Here is a 14,590-nt window from a genome sequence, read left to right on the forward strand (position 1 = left end):
TACTTCAGTCGGTCAAGGAATCACTGAGTCTATTGGCTTTCTGGTCATCAGAAGCGACTGTATGCTTCAGTCGGTCAAGCTGGTATCACTGAGCTGATTGGCTTTCTGGCCGTAAGTAGCGAATATATTTCATCCAGTCCAACATTCCTTCCACTATGGAAAGTACTGAGATTCTGCAGCGCCACTACTCTACTTTAATTCACGTTCACATTCACGGAACTTTCAACTTGTTATCCATCTGTCTATATAACTTACGCCCTTTGTACAAGAATATTTTTTAATATACTTGGCAGTCTATTTATTTCTCCATTTTATGCATCTCTAGTTTGAAATCTAACTTTTTCTCTTTCTTAAAATGGAGTTAATATCATCTTTTTTCATCTTTCTTGTTGTTTTTGTTTTATAGGTTTGGAGGCTAACTTTTGCCGTAATCCAACCGGTTACTCCGGTGGACCCTACTGTTACTACCCTGGCAAATCTGGGGCAACCTTTGAGTACTGCAACGTGCCCCAGTGTGAAGTCAAAGGTAGGATACCCTTAAAGAATGAAGAATGATGTCAAAAATTAACGGCATGCATTGTCACTCAATGTAAATTGCTTATAATGCTACAAGCCATGTGCTGCGCATTAGTTTTGTGTGTTTTTTAAATTTGATTGTTTCATTGGATCGTACCTTCTCAGCTGAAAATATGGGACTTTGTTTTAGTCATGGAGTATCTTTCTGTGTTAGATTAATAATTAACATTGTATAACTAAGATTGGAAACTTGATCAACGTAAAGATTAAAAATTGGATCATGCCTTCTAAGCTGAAAAATATGGATATTTTTTTTAGTGTATTGGAGCATCTCTCTCTGTTTGGTTAATAATTATTATCATTTAACTCAATATAAGATAGGCAAATTGATCAACTTAAAAATTCCAAGCCATAATGTTTTCATCAGAGGACAGTCGATGAACGAAGTAAATTAATAAATTTGCTTTGATCTGTAAAATTTCGTCGCCCAGACTCTTTTCAATGTAATTTAAATCACATGGAAAAAGCAAATCTGAAATTTTTTAAATTAGTCACAACTCTTACACTTTCACTGTTTGAAATGACACTTCATTAATCAAGTTGTCAACCTATTTTTAATTTGGACTTAGTGTTTAAAGGTAGTCAGTATAAGCCCCAAATTATAGCACGCTATAATTGCTAGAAGTTTTCAAAAAGTACTTTTCCTGGAGGTCTTTCCTCTCCATATTGTTCTCAGACATTTTTAAGGAACCCACAAGATAACTGAATATCCCAGTGAGGAAACTTTCCTCCAAGGTTGTAATAAAAACAGTCTAAGAATTTTGCCATAAGGTGACCATATTTGAGTATCTAGCATATTTGGGTCCAATACGGCATTACCTTTAAAAAAAAAGATTGAAAAACTAATCAAACCCATCTCAAAAAGCTGCTTTATTTTACTATAAACATTGGATGATGTACGCCGGTCCTTTTTTGCGAATAATTACTTTGAATTATGACGTCTAAATGAGTTCTTTTTAATTTGTGAACTAATCATCCCGATCATGCTGTATAAATTGTAACGTTCTTCCGTGTAGAGGTTTGCGGCGAGGGCTGGATAGAGGACCCCAGCAGCACCTACTGTTACCAGATTGTGACCGACAAAGAATCCACATACGAGGAAGCTAGGAAGCAGTGCGTAGATCAAGATGCCGACTTGCTGAGTATTACCTCTCCCGAGGAACAAGCATTTATTACAGGTAGGTTGTCCAATCATTTGTTTGTGGCAGAAATTTTCTAATATTCTTATTTTAATTTTTTTATCATAATTAAATAAGTTTTTAAGTTGACTTGCTGAATATTATCTCTCCTGAGGAACAAGCATTTATGACAGGTAGATTTTCCAATCATTTGTTTGTTTTTTTGTGGCAGAAATTTTCTTATATTCTTATTTTAATTTATTGTTTGTTATAACTAAATCAGTTTTCCAGTTGCATGTTTTGCTCTCTATTCTTTCTCCCTTCCAGGCATTGTTCGTACCGAGAGAGTGATAGCCCTGTGGATGGGTCTCAATGATCTTTTTAACGAAGCAGGCTGGGAATGGTCGAATGGAGCACCATTCAGCTATCTAAACTGGGCCGAAGGTATTGTTGTAGTAAATTGGTAGAATAAGCATGCAATCTAGGTTAGGCTAGATATCACTGCTATAAAAGTGTGTTAGGTCAATACAAATCAGGTAAATATTAATTGGCGATGTTTGTGTTAAAATGTGGGGAAAAAACTGCCAAGATTTTAAGCATGTGCTTATAACATGAATGCAGCAAACTATTAAACATGCCAGCTAATTTTTGTTGACGTGTTTTTGATGATGAGAGGAATTATGGGGAAAATGCTCCTAGTTCTTTGACAGTTATAGACTGATAAAATGAAAGGAGATATCATATGTGTAAAGATAAGTAGGGAAAATAGTTGACTCAGTGAGTATCACATTTATTTTTGGTCTAATAAAAAATAGTTGAAGGTAGTCAGTATAGGCCCCAGAATATATTATGCTATAATTTGCTTGAAGTTTTCAAAAAGTACTTTCCTGGAGGTCTTCACTCTCCAAATTGTTCTCAGACATTTTTAAGGAACACGCAAGATAACTGAATGTCCCATTGAGTAAAATTTCCTCAAATGTTGTTATAAAAACAGTTTAAGAATTTTGCCCAAAGGTGACCATATTTGAATATCTAGCAAATGTGGGGCCAATATAGCCTACCCTTAAAGCACTTGAAAATTGATTTTCAGTTGTCTGTTTGTTGGTTTGACTTTATTTATTCATTATTCATTTCTAGGAATTTTACATTGAACTCCAAATTACAGTAGCATTAATGTTGTATATGGACTAACCCTAATTATCTTCTCTTACATATGATGTATTTTTTGTAAATATATTTCAAAGACAACTTTTTAGTTTTGGGAAAGTCTAATTAAAGAATTAAAGAGTTTTTGTTTTTTTATGCAAAGTTAGTAGAGGCTAACATTTGTTAATTTTTTGTTAATATTTGTAAATTCTTGTTAAATATTCTATGGGTTGGCATTAGGACAGAAGTGGTCAGTAGTTGTTGAGATTTGGTGAACAATGATACTGCTGTAGCATATTTTTGGGGGTAAAAATGAAGGAAGTCTGTAAAAGGATCTCGCAGTGCAAGAATATCCCTTCAAGACTGCAGTTTGTCTCCACAATTCTGTATTACTGAACGACATGTACAATTCAGGTAAAATTTTAACGATTGCATTGTTTTGATATCGTCTGCCTGATTGATCGATCAATTGATCAATAAGAGGGTATTGCTTTTGTTACAATTTTCCTTTGTTTTTGAAAGATGAGCCCAACAATGCCGGTGGAGGTGAACATTGCGTTGCTTTGTCTACTCATAACGGAGAATGGGCCGACGAAGACTGTGATTTGAATTTTGCTCATATCTGCAAGAAAATCAGTGAGTATAGGATCACTTCTCTTTAACTTGAAAGTCAAGGGTTATTAGAAATGATGCACCATCCAGACACCACTCTATGAACGCATTTTGACAAAACTTGCCACTTTTAGTTGAAAATATTAAGAAAATATTTGCTTTGTTGTATATATGGGATATGTGGTCCAGGTAGCGTCTTGTAGAATTGGTTAACAAATCTTGCCCTGTGGGTAGGGGGGGATGGTTGATTAACAGTTAGGGTTGAAGCCTATAAATTATAGAATCCATCACTCTAAACTGTCTTCCAAAAAAAAATTGAACGAAATAAAAAATATTATCTTTTTTATTTCAAATGAATGTGTTGTTCAAATTAATAACAAAAACTTGTAATTATTTGGAACGCACAGCAGTACAATGTACTTCAAACTGACTATGCTGGTTTGGACCATCAAACTGTGAAATCTGCCAAAAGCTTAGGTCACAGCTGTAGTAGTTTATATTCGTAAATCTGTCTTCATGCACATCATTTGTCCTTTAGGTTTGGATGCGACACCTCCAGCGCCTACCACCGCCCTGCCTGGAGGTGGTTGTCCCAGGGGATGGTCAGGCTATGGTAGCCACTGCTACCTGATAGAGAAGGACATGGTGGAGTGGAACGTGGCAGAGTCGTACTGCCACGCCATCGGCGCCGAGCTGGCTTCCATTCACGACATCGGAGAGATGCAACATCTCACAGCTCAGATGGCAGAAGGTAAAGAATTCATTTAATATTGTCTATGATAACAGAACCAGTGTATATCAAGTTTATGAGAAAAATTAAGAGAAATGGAATGACTTTCGAAGTTGAAAAGAATCCAAATTTGAGTTAAAAAATGTTGAATTGGAAGCCACCTGACGTGTAAGGTAACAAAACAGTATATATCAAGTGTTAAGAGGTTAATGATAATGAAATGACTTTCTAAATTAAAAAAATTCCAAAGTTTGAGTTTAAAAATGTTGAATTGGAAGCCACCCGAGGTGGAAGTTGTTTTTCATAAGCCCTTGCGGGTTTCTCCCACATTTGTGGTCGCTTAAAGCGTTGTTTCAATAGCTGCCTGATAATTTAAGATTCTTATTGTTATTGATGTTAGACATGTAATGTTGCTTTATACTTGTGGTCATTTTATGGTTAAGATAAGTTGGTCAGAAACTACTCTGAAATAAGAAGCAGTATGCTGGCCGCTGTTTTTGTTAGACTATAAGATCTCTTGCCACCAAACCAGTGAGCGAAACCAGCTTCATTGCTTAGTAATATGACGTGGAAGGCATCTCATTTATTGTATCGCAACGTTTATTTATTTATTTTTATTTTTGAAACGGTGGTGCATCTTATGAAAGTTGACTTTGGTGTAATTATTTGAAGAATAATATCTAAGTTCTCTCAAAGACGGAACGTCGTGAGACATTTCAAGAGCCTGCGTTCAGTGAGGCCACCTCATTGGAGCTTTAGTTTTCTGTCATTCTGCAATCGACATTCTTTTTCCCCTCTTTCATTTCATTTTCTTTGGTGGCTTTTTAGTAAAGCACAGCGTATACTGGTTTGGAGCTAACGACATCCTGGAAGAGGACCATTGGGTGTTCTCTAACGGCACCATTGGGTCTACCGAAGAAGAACTTCTCTACTTCAATTGGGCGGATGGAGAACCGAACGATGCCGGCTCTGCTGGTGAAAATTGTGCCTGCATGCTGTGAGCATTACATGGATTTTTGAATCAGTATTCCATTTGCATTTTATATCACTCAAAAAATAGAAACAGAGAAAAAATATGAAATTCCAAGTATGGAATAAATGGATGGCTTTATTAAGATATATGAAAGTTTAGTATATTTTATGTTTGTGTATGTGTTAATTTTTTGATGGTCACGGTATATGCTCTGAAAATTTAATATTATGATATTAATAATAACCTCAAGTTAATGACCGTATAGTTAATGATTGGCTCGTCTCCTATATGTGTTTGAATTGTTTTTGTTCTATGAAAATACAAATGGTTTAATGTTAACATGATATAAACAGCAGCTCGTCAAAGGCTGAAAAACCATCAAAAGCTCTGAGCTTGTTATCCAGAGGTCATGTTAGATTCCCGTTTTAGCCATTTGTACTTTTCCAATAGCTTAATTGTTTTACTTGATGTAGTTTTGATTGACTTTCCTTTTATAGCCAATCCTGGCATTGGGAGTGGAATGACTTTAGATGCGATGCGACTTTACCATACGTCTGCGAGGGCGTCCCGAATCCAGAAATTGGAGATGGTATGTTAACCGTTTATCCTAAAGATGAGTTCATTGTTTGGCCACAACACAAATTTCCAAATAATTTTCTTTTTCAATCCATCTTTTAGCCCAGTAATGCATGATTATGTTTTTCCTCATTCCTTGTTCTTTTCTTTTTTTGTTCTTTTGTCTAAATTTACACAGGCACGTATAGCATTTACAAAGATGCTGAAAGCTTTGCTGATGCTGAGCAGAGCTGCCGAAACCACGGAGGAACTCTGGCCACCATCAGCAGCCAGGACCAGATGGATGAATTATCTGCCCTCCTGGATCAAGTGTATAATCCCTTTGGTAAGCACTACTCCCCACCCCTACCCTTCCCCATCCGTCCCCCACCCTTTCTACTCCTAACAGCTCTATATCCTTCACAATTTTATTAGGTCAAAGTTCCCAATAGTGTTTATGGATTATCCAAATTGGAAAGTTCAAATTTTTGTTTCATAATATTAATGAGTCACTAGCGTAATCAAAACAGTCTAAGAATTTTGACCAAAGGTGACCATATTTGAATATCTAGCATATTTGGGGCCAATACAGCATACCTTTAAACATATTATATCCTATGACAGGGTATATATTCACTATCATTATTATATCATTATTATATCAGTATCAATCGTTACAAATCTATTTTGTTTTGTTTATCCCATTGTTAATCAGGCGAAGACACCTTTTGGTTTGGGGCGAACGACATCAAGATGGAAGGTAACTGGGTGATGGGGGGCGATGAGAACAGTAACAAGCCACAGCTTTATCAGAACTGGCACTCGAGTGAGCCTAATAATTACATTGCACCAGGAGAAGACTGTGTGGCTATGATGTAAGTAACCTCACTGTACTTCACATGTACTTTGAACAGTTAATACCAATGAGTTGAAAAAAAATAAAATTTATTTCTTTGAAGATTATAGATGATTATCAACATGTCATTGGTTTAACTACAAGTAGTGATACTCCATAAAGTAATAATTTAATATGTTAGTCTTGACAGACCTATTGGTGATGACTGCACATGGGGTTGGTTCCTCTGTGGCTGTGATACCCCTCACCCCCTCCCATCCAAACCAAAAAAAAAATTTGTGTTTGTCTTGACTAAACTTGGGATAAGTTCGACTATTCTTACAAAACCCCCTACAAAAAATTACGATTTGTGTGTTTGACTCAACAGAACAATGGATGTTGATTACACATCAAACTGGTGTGATTACAGCCGTGGTATCCCACCACCCCCATCCCCCTTGCACAACAAAACAGGGATTTTGTGCATTTGTCTTGCCAGCTATACCAGATGACTACACATGGAATTGGTATAGGATGATTACACACTACGCTATTGATGATGACTACACGTCGAAGTGGTTTGACTATGGCTGTGATAGCCAGATATAAATAAATATAAACTTGTGCGTTTGTCTTGACAGACCTATTGATGATGACTACACATGGAAGTGGTTAGACTATGGCTGTGATAGCCAGATATAAATAAATATAAACTTGTGCGTTTGTCTTGACAGACCTATTGATGATGACTACACATGGAAGTGGTTTGACTACGGCTGTGAGAGCCAGATATAAATAAATGTAAACTTGTGCGTTTGTCTTGACAGACCTATTGATGATGACTACACATGGAAGTGGTTTGACTACAGCTGTGATAGCCAAATATAAATAAATGTAAACTTGTGTGTTTGTCTTGACAGACCTATTGATGATGACTACACATGGAAGTGGTTTGACTATGGCTGTGATAGCCAGATACAAATAAAATAAACTTGTGCGTTTGTCTTGATAGACATATTGATGATGACTACACATGGAAGTGGTTTGACTACGGCTGTGATAACCAGATATAAATAAATGTAAACTTGTGTGTTTGTCTTGACAGACCTATTGATGATGACTACACATGGAAGTGGTTTGACTATGGCTGTGATAGCCAGATATAAATAAATGTAAACTTGTGTGTTTGTCTTGACAGACCTATTGATGATGACTACACATGGAAGTGGTTTGACTACGGCTGTGATTCTCCAGAGAGATTTATTTGCGAGGATATCGACCCCGACGGACATGCTTACCAAGGTGAGAAATTGCCCGAGAAATCTGATCGTTCAAGAAACCAAATATACATAGTCTGTCTTCTTCAGGGGTTTCCAAGCTTGGTTTTGACAGTAATGTACATCAAATAAAGTCAAGACTAAATTTCATTTCATAAGTATAATCAATAGAGGCTTGTTAAGTATTAAACCAACTGCACAGACAGGCAGGTTGGTAGTTACCCTCGTAGTCTGGGGATACGTTTAATGCTTTTAGATTCGGTTTACTTCATCCAGCATGAAAGACCAATATGATATATATATGATATATAACTCTTATGCTGGTCTCCTTTAAGTCAGAGGTAGATATTGAAGCATTGAAGATATTGAAGCTGATTTTTCCTGATTCATTAATGGTTTCTTTGTTTCTGATTGGCTAAATACAGACCACAGATACACTGTTGTGGATGAGGTACTACCGTGGGGTAAAGCCAGCCAGTACTGTAACTCAAGAGGAGGACGTCTGGCACGGATCAGAGATCCAAACCTGGAAAATTTTGTGGAATTTGTGGTCGACGAATTTGAGCAGGACGGTGAGAACTTAGGGATCGTATGGTTGGAGGGCTTAGTTACTTTCAGACGTGCAGATCAGTTGCCTGAGTTACGCTGAATCTGGGCTTAATACCACAAGAGCCTTCAAATTTTTAGCCTTCCATTCTTCCGTTCAAACATTTCAGTTATGACCAGGCATAGATCCCACTAAAGTTTATACCAAAGTATCTCCACAGGTTGCTATCGTTTGGTCTGCTAAGTGTTTCAGCTGTGCGTACTGTATGTGCGATTTAATTCAGTGCATATTGTTGAGTAGTATTCAGTTTGCTTGGAACATACAGCAATCTTGCTGGTGTATGTGCTCTGCTGTTTGCATCAATTGTTCTGAAAAAGAAGATATGAAACAGGAAATTAAGCCCTATTAAACAGAATCTGATTTCAAACCCCCCTTGGCAGGAAAGGAAGAAAACTTTCTACATAAGTGGAGACTTTGAAACACCTCCATTCCCCCTTCCTTCTCCCCACCCCTCCCTTTCTCCCCTCCCCCTCCTCCCTGCCTCCTTCCCTCCCCTGTCCCGTTACAAAGTCAATGCAGTTTTCATTTCGTCTCTCTTTTTGTTCATTTATTTACCATTATACATCTTAAAATCTACGACCTGTATGGTCTATGAAATACTGCTCCCTGGATCCTTCCAAATTGTTTGCCGTGAATACCTAAGGTTAATTTTAACAGTTTCCTATCCTTTTCAGGATCTAAATTTTATTCTCCTTCCATTTCTACTTTACTTCAATGTGTTTTGAAATGGAAATTACTGTTTATAGTTATTTTCGCTTTGTCCTTCCAGTTATTTTAAGGAGTAAAGGAGTCTGGATAGGCCTGAATGACATATCTCACCAGAATTTCTTTGAGTGGTCCGATGGGTCAAAGGTCACTTATACCAACTGGAATTCAGGAGAACCTAACAACTTTGCTCGTCAAGAAGATTGTACATTCGTTTTCACTTCTGTGAGTTTTTTATACATTTTTTTCCATTTAAATTAGCAGGTCTATGTCATGTTTTTAATGATACCATTTCATTCAGCTGTTATAAAATGGAAAAGACCCAAATGGACTGGTCTGGACTGGTTTCTAATGATTGTATTAATAATAACCTGATTCATTTACCTATCACAGAATGGAACAGACCTGAATGAACAGGTCAATGTCATGCATTTAATGATACCATATTTCATTGACCTGTTACACAATGGAAAGGACCCAAATGGACTGGTCTCTCATGACTATAATAACAATGTAACCTACTTCATTTACCTATCGCAGAGTGGAACAGACCCAAGCGGACTGGTCTACCGTGCTGGTAGGTGGGGCGATTATGACTGTGGAGACGACAGCTTCGGTTACGTGTGTCAGAAGGATAAAGAAGTTGTCCCGACCAGCGATGTTCCACCTCCCCAATTCAACTGCCCAGAGGGTTGGTTGTGGACGTCAAGTTACTGCCTCTTTGTGACCGAAGATCTGCTCACATGGGAGGATGCGCAACAGACTTGTTTGAAGGAAGACACAAACCTAGCCACTGTCAGACACTAGTGAGTTAATCTTTCCCACTCATAAATGACCTTGTTGTCTAATAATGTGGTTTGTAGCTGTGGTGATCTAGCCTGCAGTAACTAATAAGTTACGGTACACTGACTGGTTACGTAAGCACACTGCGGTGGAATATCACTTATATAGTAGGAGGGACTAGAACATTAGTATTCTTTGTTTATTTATCGTTTGTTCTAAGAGTAATCTTATGAATCTGGGAGCCGGAAATATACCTTAGAAGGAGTAGCAGGAATTGGAGAAAATAGATGTAGAATAATTTACCTCATGATTTTGTGTCTTTATTCATACAACTGAACATTACAGTAGCACAAACATGTAGTGAGTACAAACGTTTGGTACAAGATGTATTTAATAGTTTAAAAGAACCTTGATCTTAACATCGACTTGTAGGAACTGAATGATAATCTTTCACCTGGGTGGTTAGAGTTTATGCCCTCTGTTTGTATGTCGACGATAAGGTTACCTATGAAACTTTCCTGTTAGAAAGTTTACAAATTTTAATTTTTTTTACAAATTTTGCAAATTTCTTGTATTGATTCCTTTAAAAATATAACTTGATATAAAACCTTGTTGCACAAGTCACTTGCAGTTTTGTCTTCTTTTCTTTACAGCTATGACGTAGCTGAATTGGTGGATCGGCTGAGAGAGTCAAACGGAATATTCTGGATTGGACTGAACGACATAGAGAGGGCTGGTTTCTACCAGTGGGTTGATGGTTCTACCGTTACATTCACTAACTGGGATCTTGGTCAACCAGGTTGGTAAATCATTATTTCATCATAAAGAAATAATCAATAATTAATTTACTTGAGAGGGATATATTCATTATTTATTTTTGTAGTTTTTGTTTTAATGATTGTTATACAAGAATTTTTGCTTGGCTCTGTGACAGGTTTGTATATAGTTAAGATTTTCAATGATCACATTTGGGGGGAGGGGGGAGGTTTGATATAAGCTATCCAGCCTAGTTATTGTGTGAACCATCAGAACCAGGTTTGAAGGAAATATACACACATATTGTTAGATTTTGTTGTCCTATGCTAAGCTATGCTGGGTTATATAATACTGTTTGTTATGTATTTTATGTTATGGTTTCTTATGTTGTTTTCTGTTAGTTTACTAATATATGTTAGTTTATATTGCTATGGTTTTCTATGCAATGCTGGGTAATTTGATGCTCTTTGTTGTATGTATTTTATGTGATGACTTCTTATTTTGTTTTTGTTATGTTATTTATGTATGTTAGTTTATATTGTTATGGTTATGCTATGCTAAGGTATGTGGGCTGATATGACGCTGTTTGTTGTTATGTATTTTATGTTATGGCCTAATATTGTTTTATGTTATTTTATTTACATATGTTAGTATACTGTTATGGTTTTTTATGCTAAACCATGGGTGACGTTATGCCAAGATCTACTATATGTTTGCCTATATGTTTTCTTTTACCAGATAACCATGATGGGAGATGTGTCGGCATGGCTGTTGGACCTAATGACTTTGGAGAGTGGGATGATCAAACCTGTGACAGTCGTTATCAAGCTATTTGCCAGAGACCACAGGATAATGTTGTCTTCCCTGACCCACCACCCACCCCCTCACCAGAGTGGACCTGTCCAAGTGGGTGGAGTGGTTTTGGGTCTTATTGCTATCAGGTAAAGTTTGATCATTTGTGGCAGAGGTGATCTGAAGCAGTGTCAGTTTTACTTCTTTAATTTTTTATGTTTGTATTCTATTAACATATCGTGAGCTTGGGGTAACTTTTCCATTACCTACATTATTTGTATTTTGTTACAGATTTATGGTAGTGGACAACTTGTCCCATGCTTAAATTGTTTGTATTTTGTTACAAATGGTGACAGTGAGTGAATATTCCCGTACCTTGTTTGTATTTTGTCACAGATTGTGAGAGCAGGTAACATTTAACACTTGCTTACTTTCTTTGTAAGTTGTTACAGGTTGTGAAAGTGGGTAACATGATCATTATATATACTGTTTGTATCTTTTTAAAGTTTGTTAGAATGAGTAACTTTTGCCCTTACTGACTCTTTCTACAGATTGTGGGTATCATCTTACTTGCTTTGCTTGTTTTGTATATATACTACAGATTGTAAGAGTGGATAACATTTCCCTTACTTACCTTGTTTGTATTTGTTACATATTGTAAGAGTGGGTAACTTACATCTGGGATGACTTACCTTCTGGACAAGTTACCTAAGCATTTTCCCACGCCATCGGCGCTCAACTCAAAAAAAAACTACCACCAACTATACCGTAGCCTGCCAAGGGCAGCCGGTCTAGCCAGCTCTATCTGGCCAGATCCGGTGCCTTGGCCTGGTCATTCTTTCCTGTAACTTGTTCTGTTCAGTTGCAAGTCTATAACTTCTTGCTTGCTTACCTGGTATGTATTTGTTACAGATTGTAAGAGTGGGTAACATCTCTCTTGCTTACCTTGTGTGTATTTGTTACAGATCGTAAGAGTGGGTAACATCTCGCTTGCTTACCTTGTGTGTATTTGTTACAGATCGTAAGAGTGGGTAACATCTCTCTTGCTTACTCCTGGGAGGATGCTTCACAGGACTGTAGGACTAGGTCATCTCATACAGGTAATCTGGTCACACTCCATAATGCAACCGTGGAAGATTGGCTGAAACAGCAAGCATCTAATCTTGCTCCAAGGTGAGTAAAGAGGTTGTGCTTCCATCTTGTTTCATCAATAAATATGAACAAACGATGAAGTTGACAAATACTATGAGGAAGCCCATCAGGATCAAGGACTCCTACAAGTAGGATTGTTCTTCATATAATCTAATGATACACACTGTAGGAAGACTATCAGGATCAAGAATTCATGCAAATATAGAGAATATTCCATATAGTCCAAGTCTTTTTTTTTTCAATGGTACTGCCTGCTGTGTATACTAGTGACTCCAACAATATACAGATGCAAAAAGATAGACACTTGACTACCTTGAGGAGTAGCTCATCAACTTGAATTGATTTTATCATAACACTCTAAAACAGATTTTCTTGAGGGTTTTTCAACTTTGTTACATATAGTAGAAGTTGCTTGTAACCTTTATCATGTGACATCTATTCACTGAACAGAAACCAATCCTAGCCGGCTCCTGTCCCAGCATGCATTGTATAAGATGTGACTTGTGCTCGCGTCTGTATCACATGATCAGGCTCGGAAATATGATATTCCAGATGCACCATGTGGAGTCATGAGACTGCTTACAGTTTCAGATTAAAGGGACAGTCATTCGTAGGAATCCACCGTTGTGAAACTGCTTTACAGTTTCCAATTAAACAGACAGTCATTTGCAGGGACCCACCATCGTGAAACTGCTTATAGTTTCTGATTAAAGGGACTGCACCCATTCGCAGGGACTCACTGTCTCAACAACATAGACTATATTTCTGTTCTATTGTTTATTGTTTTGTTTCTCATCATTGGTGTGATGAAGTCAATTTGTTTGGTCACTTCAGTTTCTTTTTCGATCACTCATTCCAACGTTGTGTTTTTTTACTATGATAATGTTCTGCCGCTGTTTTATTCTTAGAGTGGATGATCGAGAGGGTTTCTGGATCGGTCTGAATGACAGGGGAACCGATGGGTGTAAGTTGTCACCTTCATTTACTTGTAATTATGCAGTGCAAATTGTCGTGTCCTGAATGTCATAACCGGTCACGATTATATTCCTTTATATGGTAGAGGGACGCTATGAAACCACAGATTGCAAAGTCGTTAATTACTATTACGGTTAGATTCGTCCAACACTGCAGCATACAGAAATGTTGTACTCGAAGCCGAAGCCAAAGTGAATTAATCAGGTCACACATCCAGGGTCTTGCATGCTAAGTTGTTCAATACCGCCCTCATTACCTTTCAGGTCACCCTGTAGATTTGAATCATAACATTGAGTGTTGTAACTGTCTCGTAGATTACTTCTGGACGGGATACGCTGACCATAACTACGTGGTGGAGTATGTAAACTGGGGGGAAGACCAGCCTGACGATGAAGACCATACTCAAAACTGTGTTCAGATGTTCCTCGGAGAAAACTCGGGAGGATGGGAAGACGAAGATTGTACACGGAAAAGAAACTGGATCTGTGAGATGCCCAAAACATGTAAGACAGACATGCACATCTACACACATACATTCACTAATCATGATAGATTATGCTCAGATTGAGAAATAGTGATATATTGTTTGTCAGTAACTTATAAATAGTCCTCATTTTTTTCTTCTTTTTTTTCCATCTCATTTATTCAAAAGTATCATAACATATGGTACACACTTGTTTAAATTATTATTACAATTACAATTTTTACATTATTTACAATTCTGATTACTACATTGTTATGTCAGCTCAATGTTACAAAGGAACTATTTACATAATGAGAAAAGTGTTTCCGAACTGAGTATTTCCCCTCTTGCTTCTTTTATAAATATATGTGAACATATAAATACCAGTACACATACATAAATACATAGATATACACATATATGTACATTCATACCTAAATATATATACATTCAAATATATGTATATATACATGCATACACAAATATTAATATGTTACATATTATTATAATTATTATTATGATTTTTATTAATATT

The 14,590-nt window shown here is 36.9% G+C and overlaps 1 protein-coding gene across 3 annotated transcripts in view; it reads left to right on the plus strand.

The window, feature by feature from the left end:
* Positions 1-14,590, plus strand: part of LOC139975145 (uncharacterized) — a 56,517-nt gene that overhangs the window by 27,553 nt on the left and 14,374 nt on the right. For all 3 annotated transcript variants that reach the window (XM_071982785.1, XM_071982787.1, XM_071982786.1), the window contains 18 exons: positions 407-526; positions 1,593-1,754; positions 2,022-2,138; positions 3,363-3,476; positions 3,991-4,203; positions 5,011-5,179; positions 5,653-5,744; positions 5,910-6,056; positions 6,426-6,585; positions 7,744-7,847; positions 8,248-8,394; positions 9,199-9,359; positions 9,675-9,940; positions 10,571-10,716; positions 11,412-11,614; positions 12,484-12,638; positions 13,526-13,581; positions 13,907-14,095. In XM_071982785.1, coding sequence (XP_071838886.1) covers positions 407-526; positions 1,593-1,754; positions 2,022-2,138; positions 3,363-3,476; positions 3,991-4,203; positions 5,011-5,179; positions 5,653-5,744; positions 5,910-6,056; positions 6,426-6,585; positions 7,744-7,847; positions 8,248-8,394; positions 9,199-9,359; positions 9,675-9,940; positions 10,571-10,716; positions 11,412-11,614; positions 12,484-12,638; positions 13,526-13,581; positions 13,907-14,095 — 2,721 coding nt within the window. The remainder of the gene's footprint in view (positions 1-406; positions 527-1,592; positions 1,755-2,021; positions 2,139-3,362; positions 3,477-3,990; positions 4,204-5,010; positions 5,180-5,652; positions 5,745-5,909; positions 6,057-6,425; positions 6,586-7,743; positions 7,848-8,247; positions 8,395-9,198; positions 9,360-9,674; positions 9,941-10,570; positions 10,717-11,411; positions 11,615-12,483; positions 12,639-13,525; positions 13,582-13,906; positions 14,096-14,590) is intronic.

This window comes from Apostichopus japonicus, chromosome 10 (genome assembly GCF_037975245.1).
Source record: "Apostichopus japonicus isolate 1M-3 chromosome 10, ASM3797524v1, whole genome shotgun sequence".
Taxonomy (NCBI): domain Eukaryota; kingdom Metazoa; phylum Echinodermata; class Holothuroidea; order Aspidochirotida; family Stichopodidae; genus Apostichopus; species Apostichopus japonicus.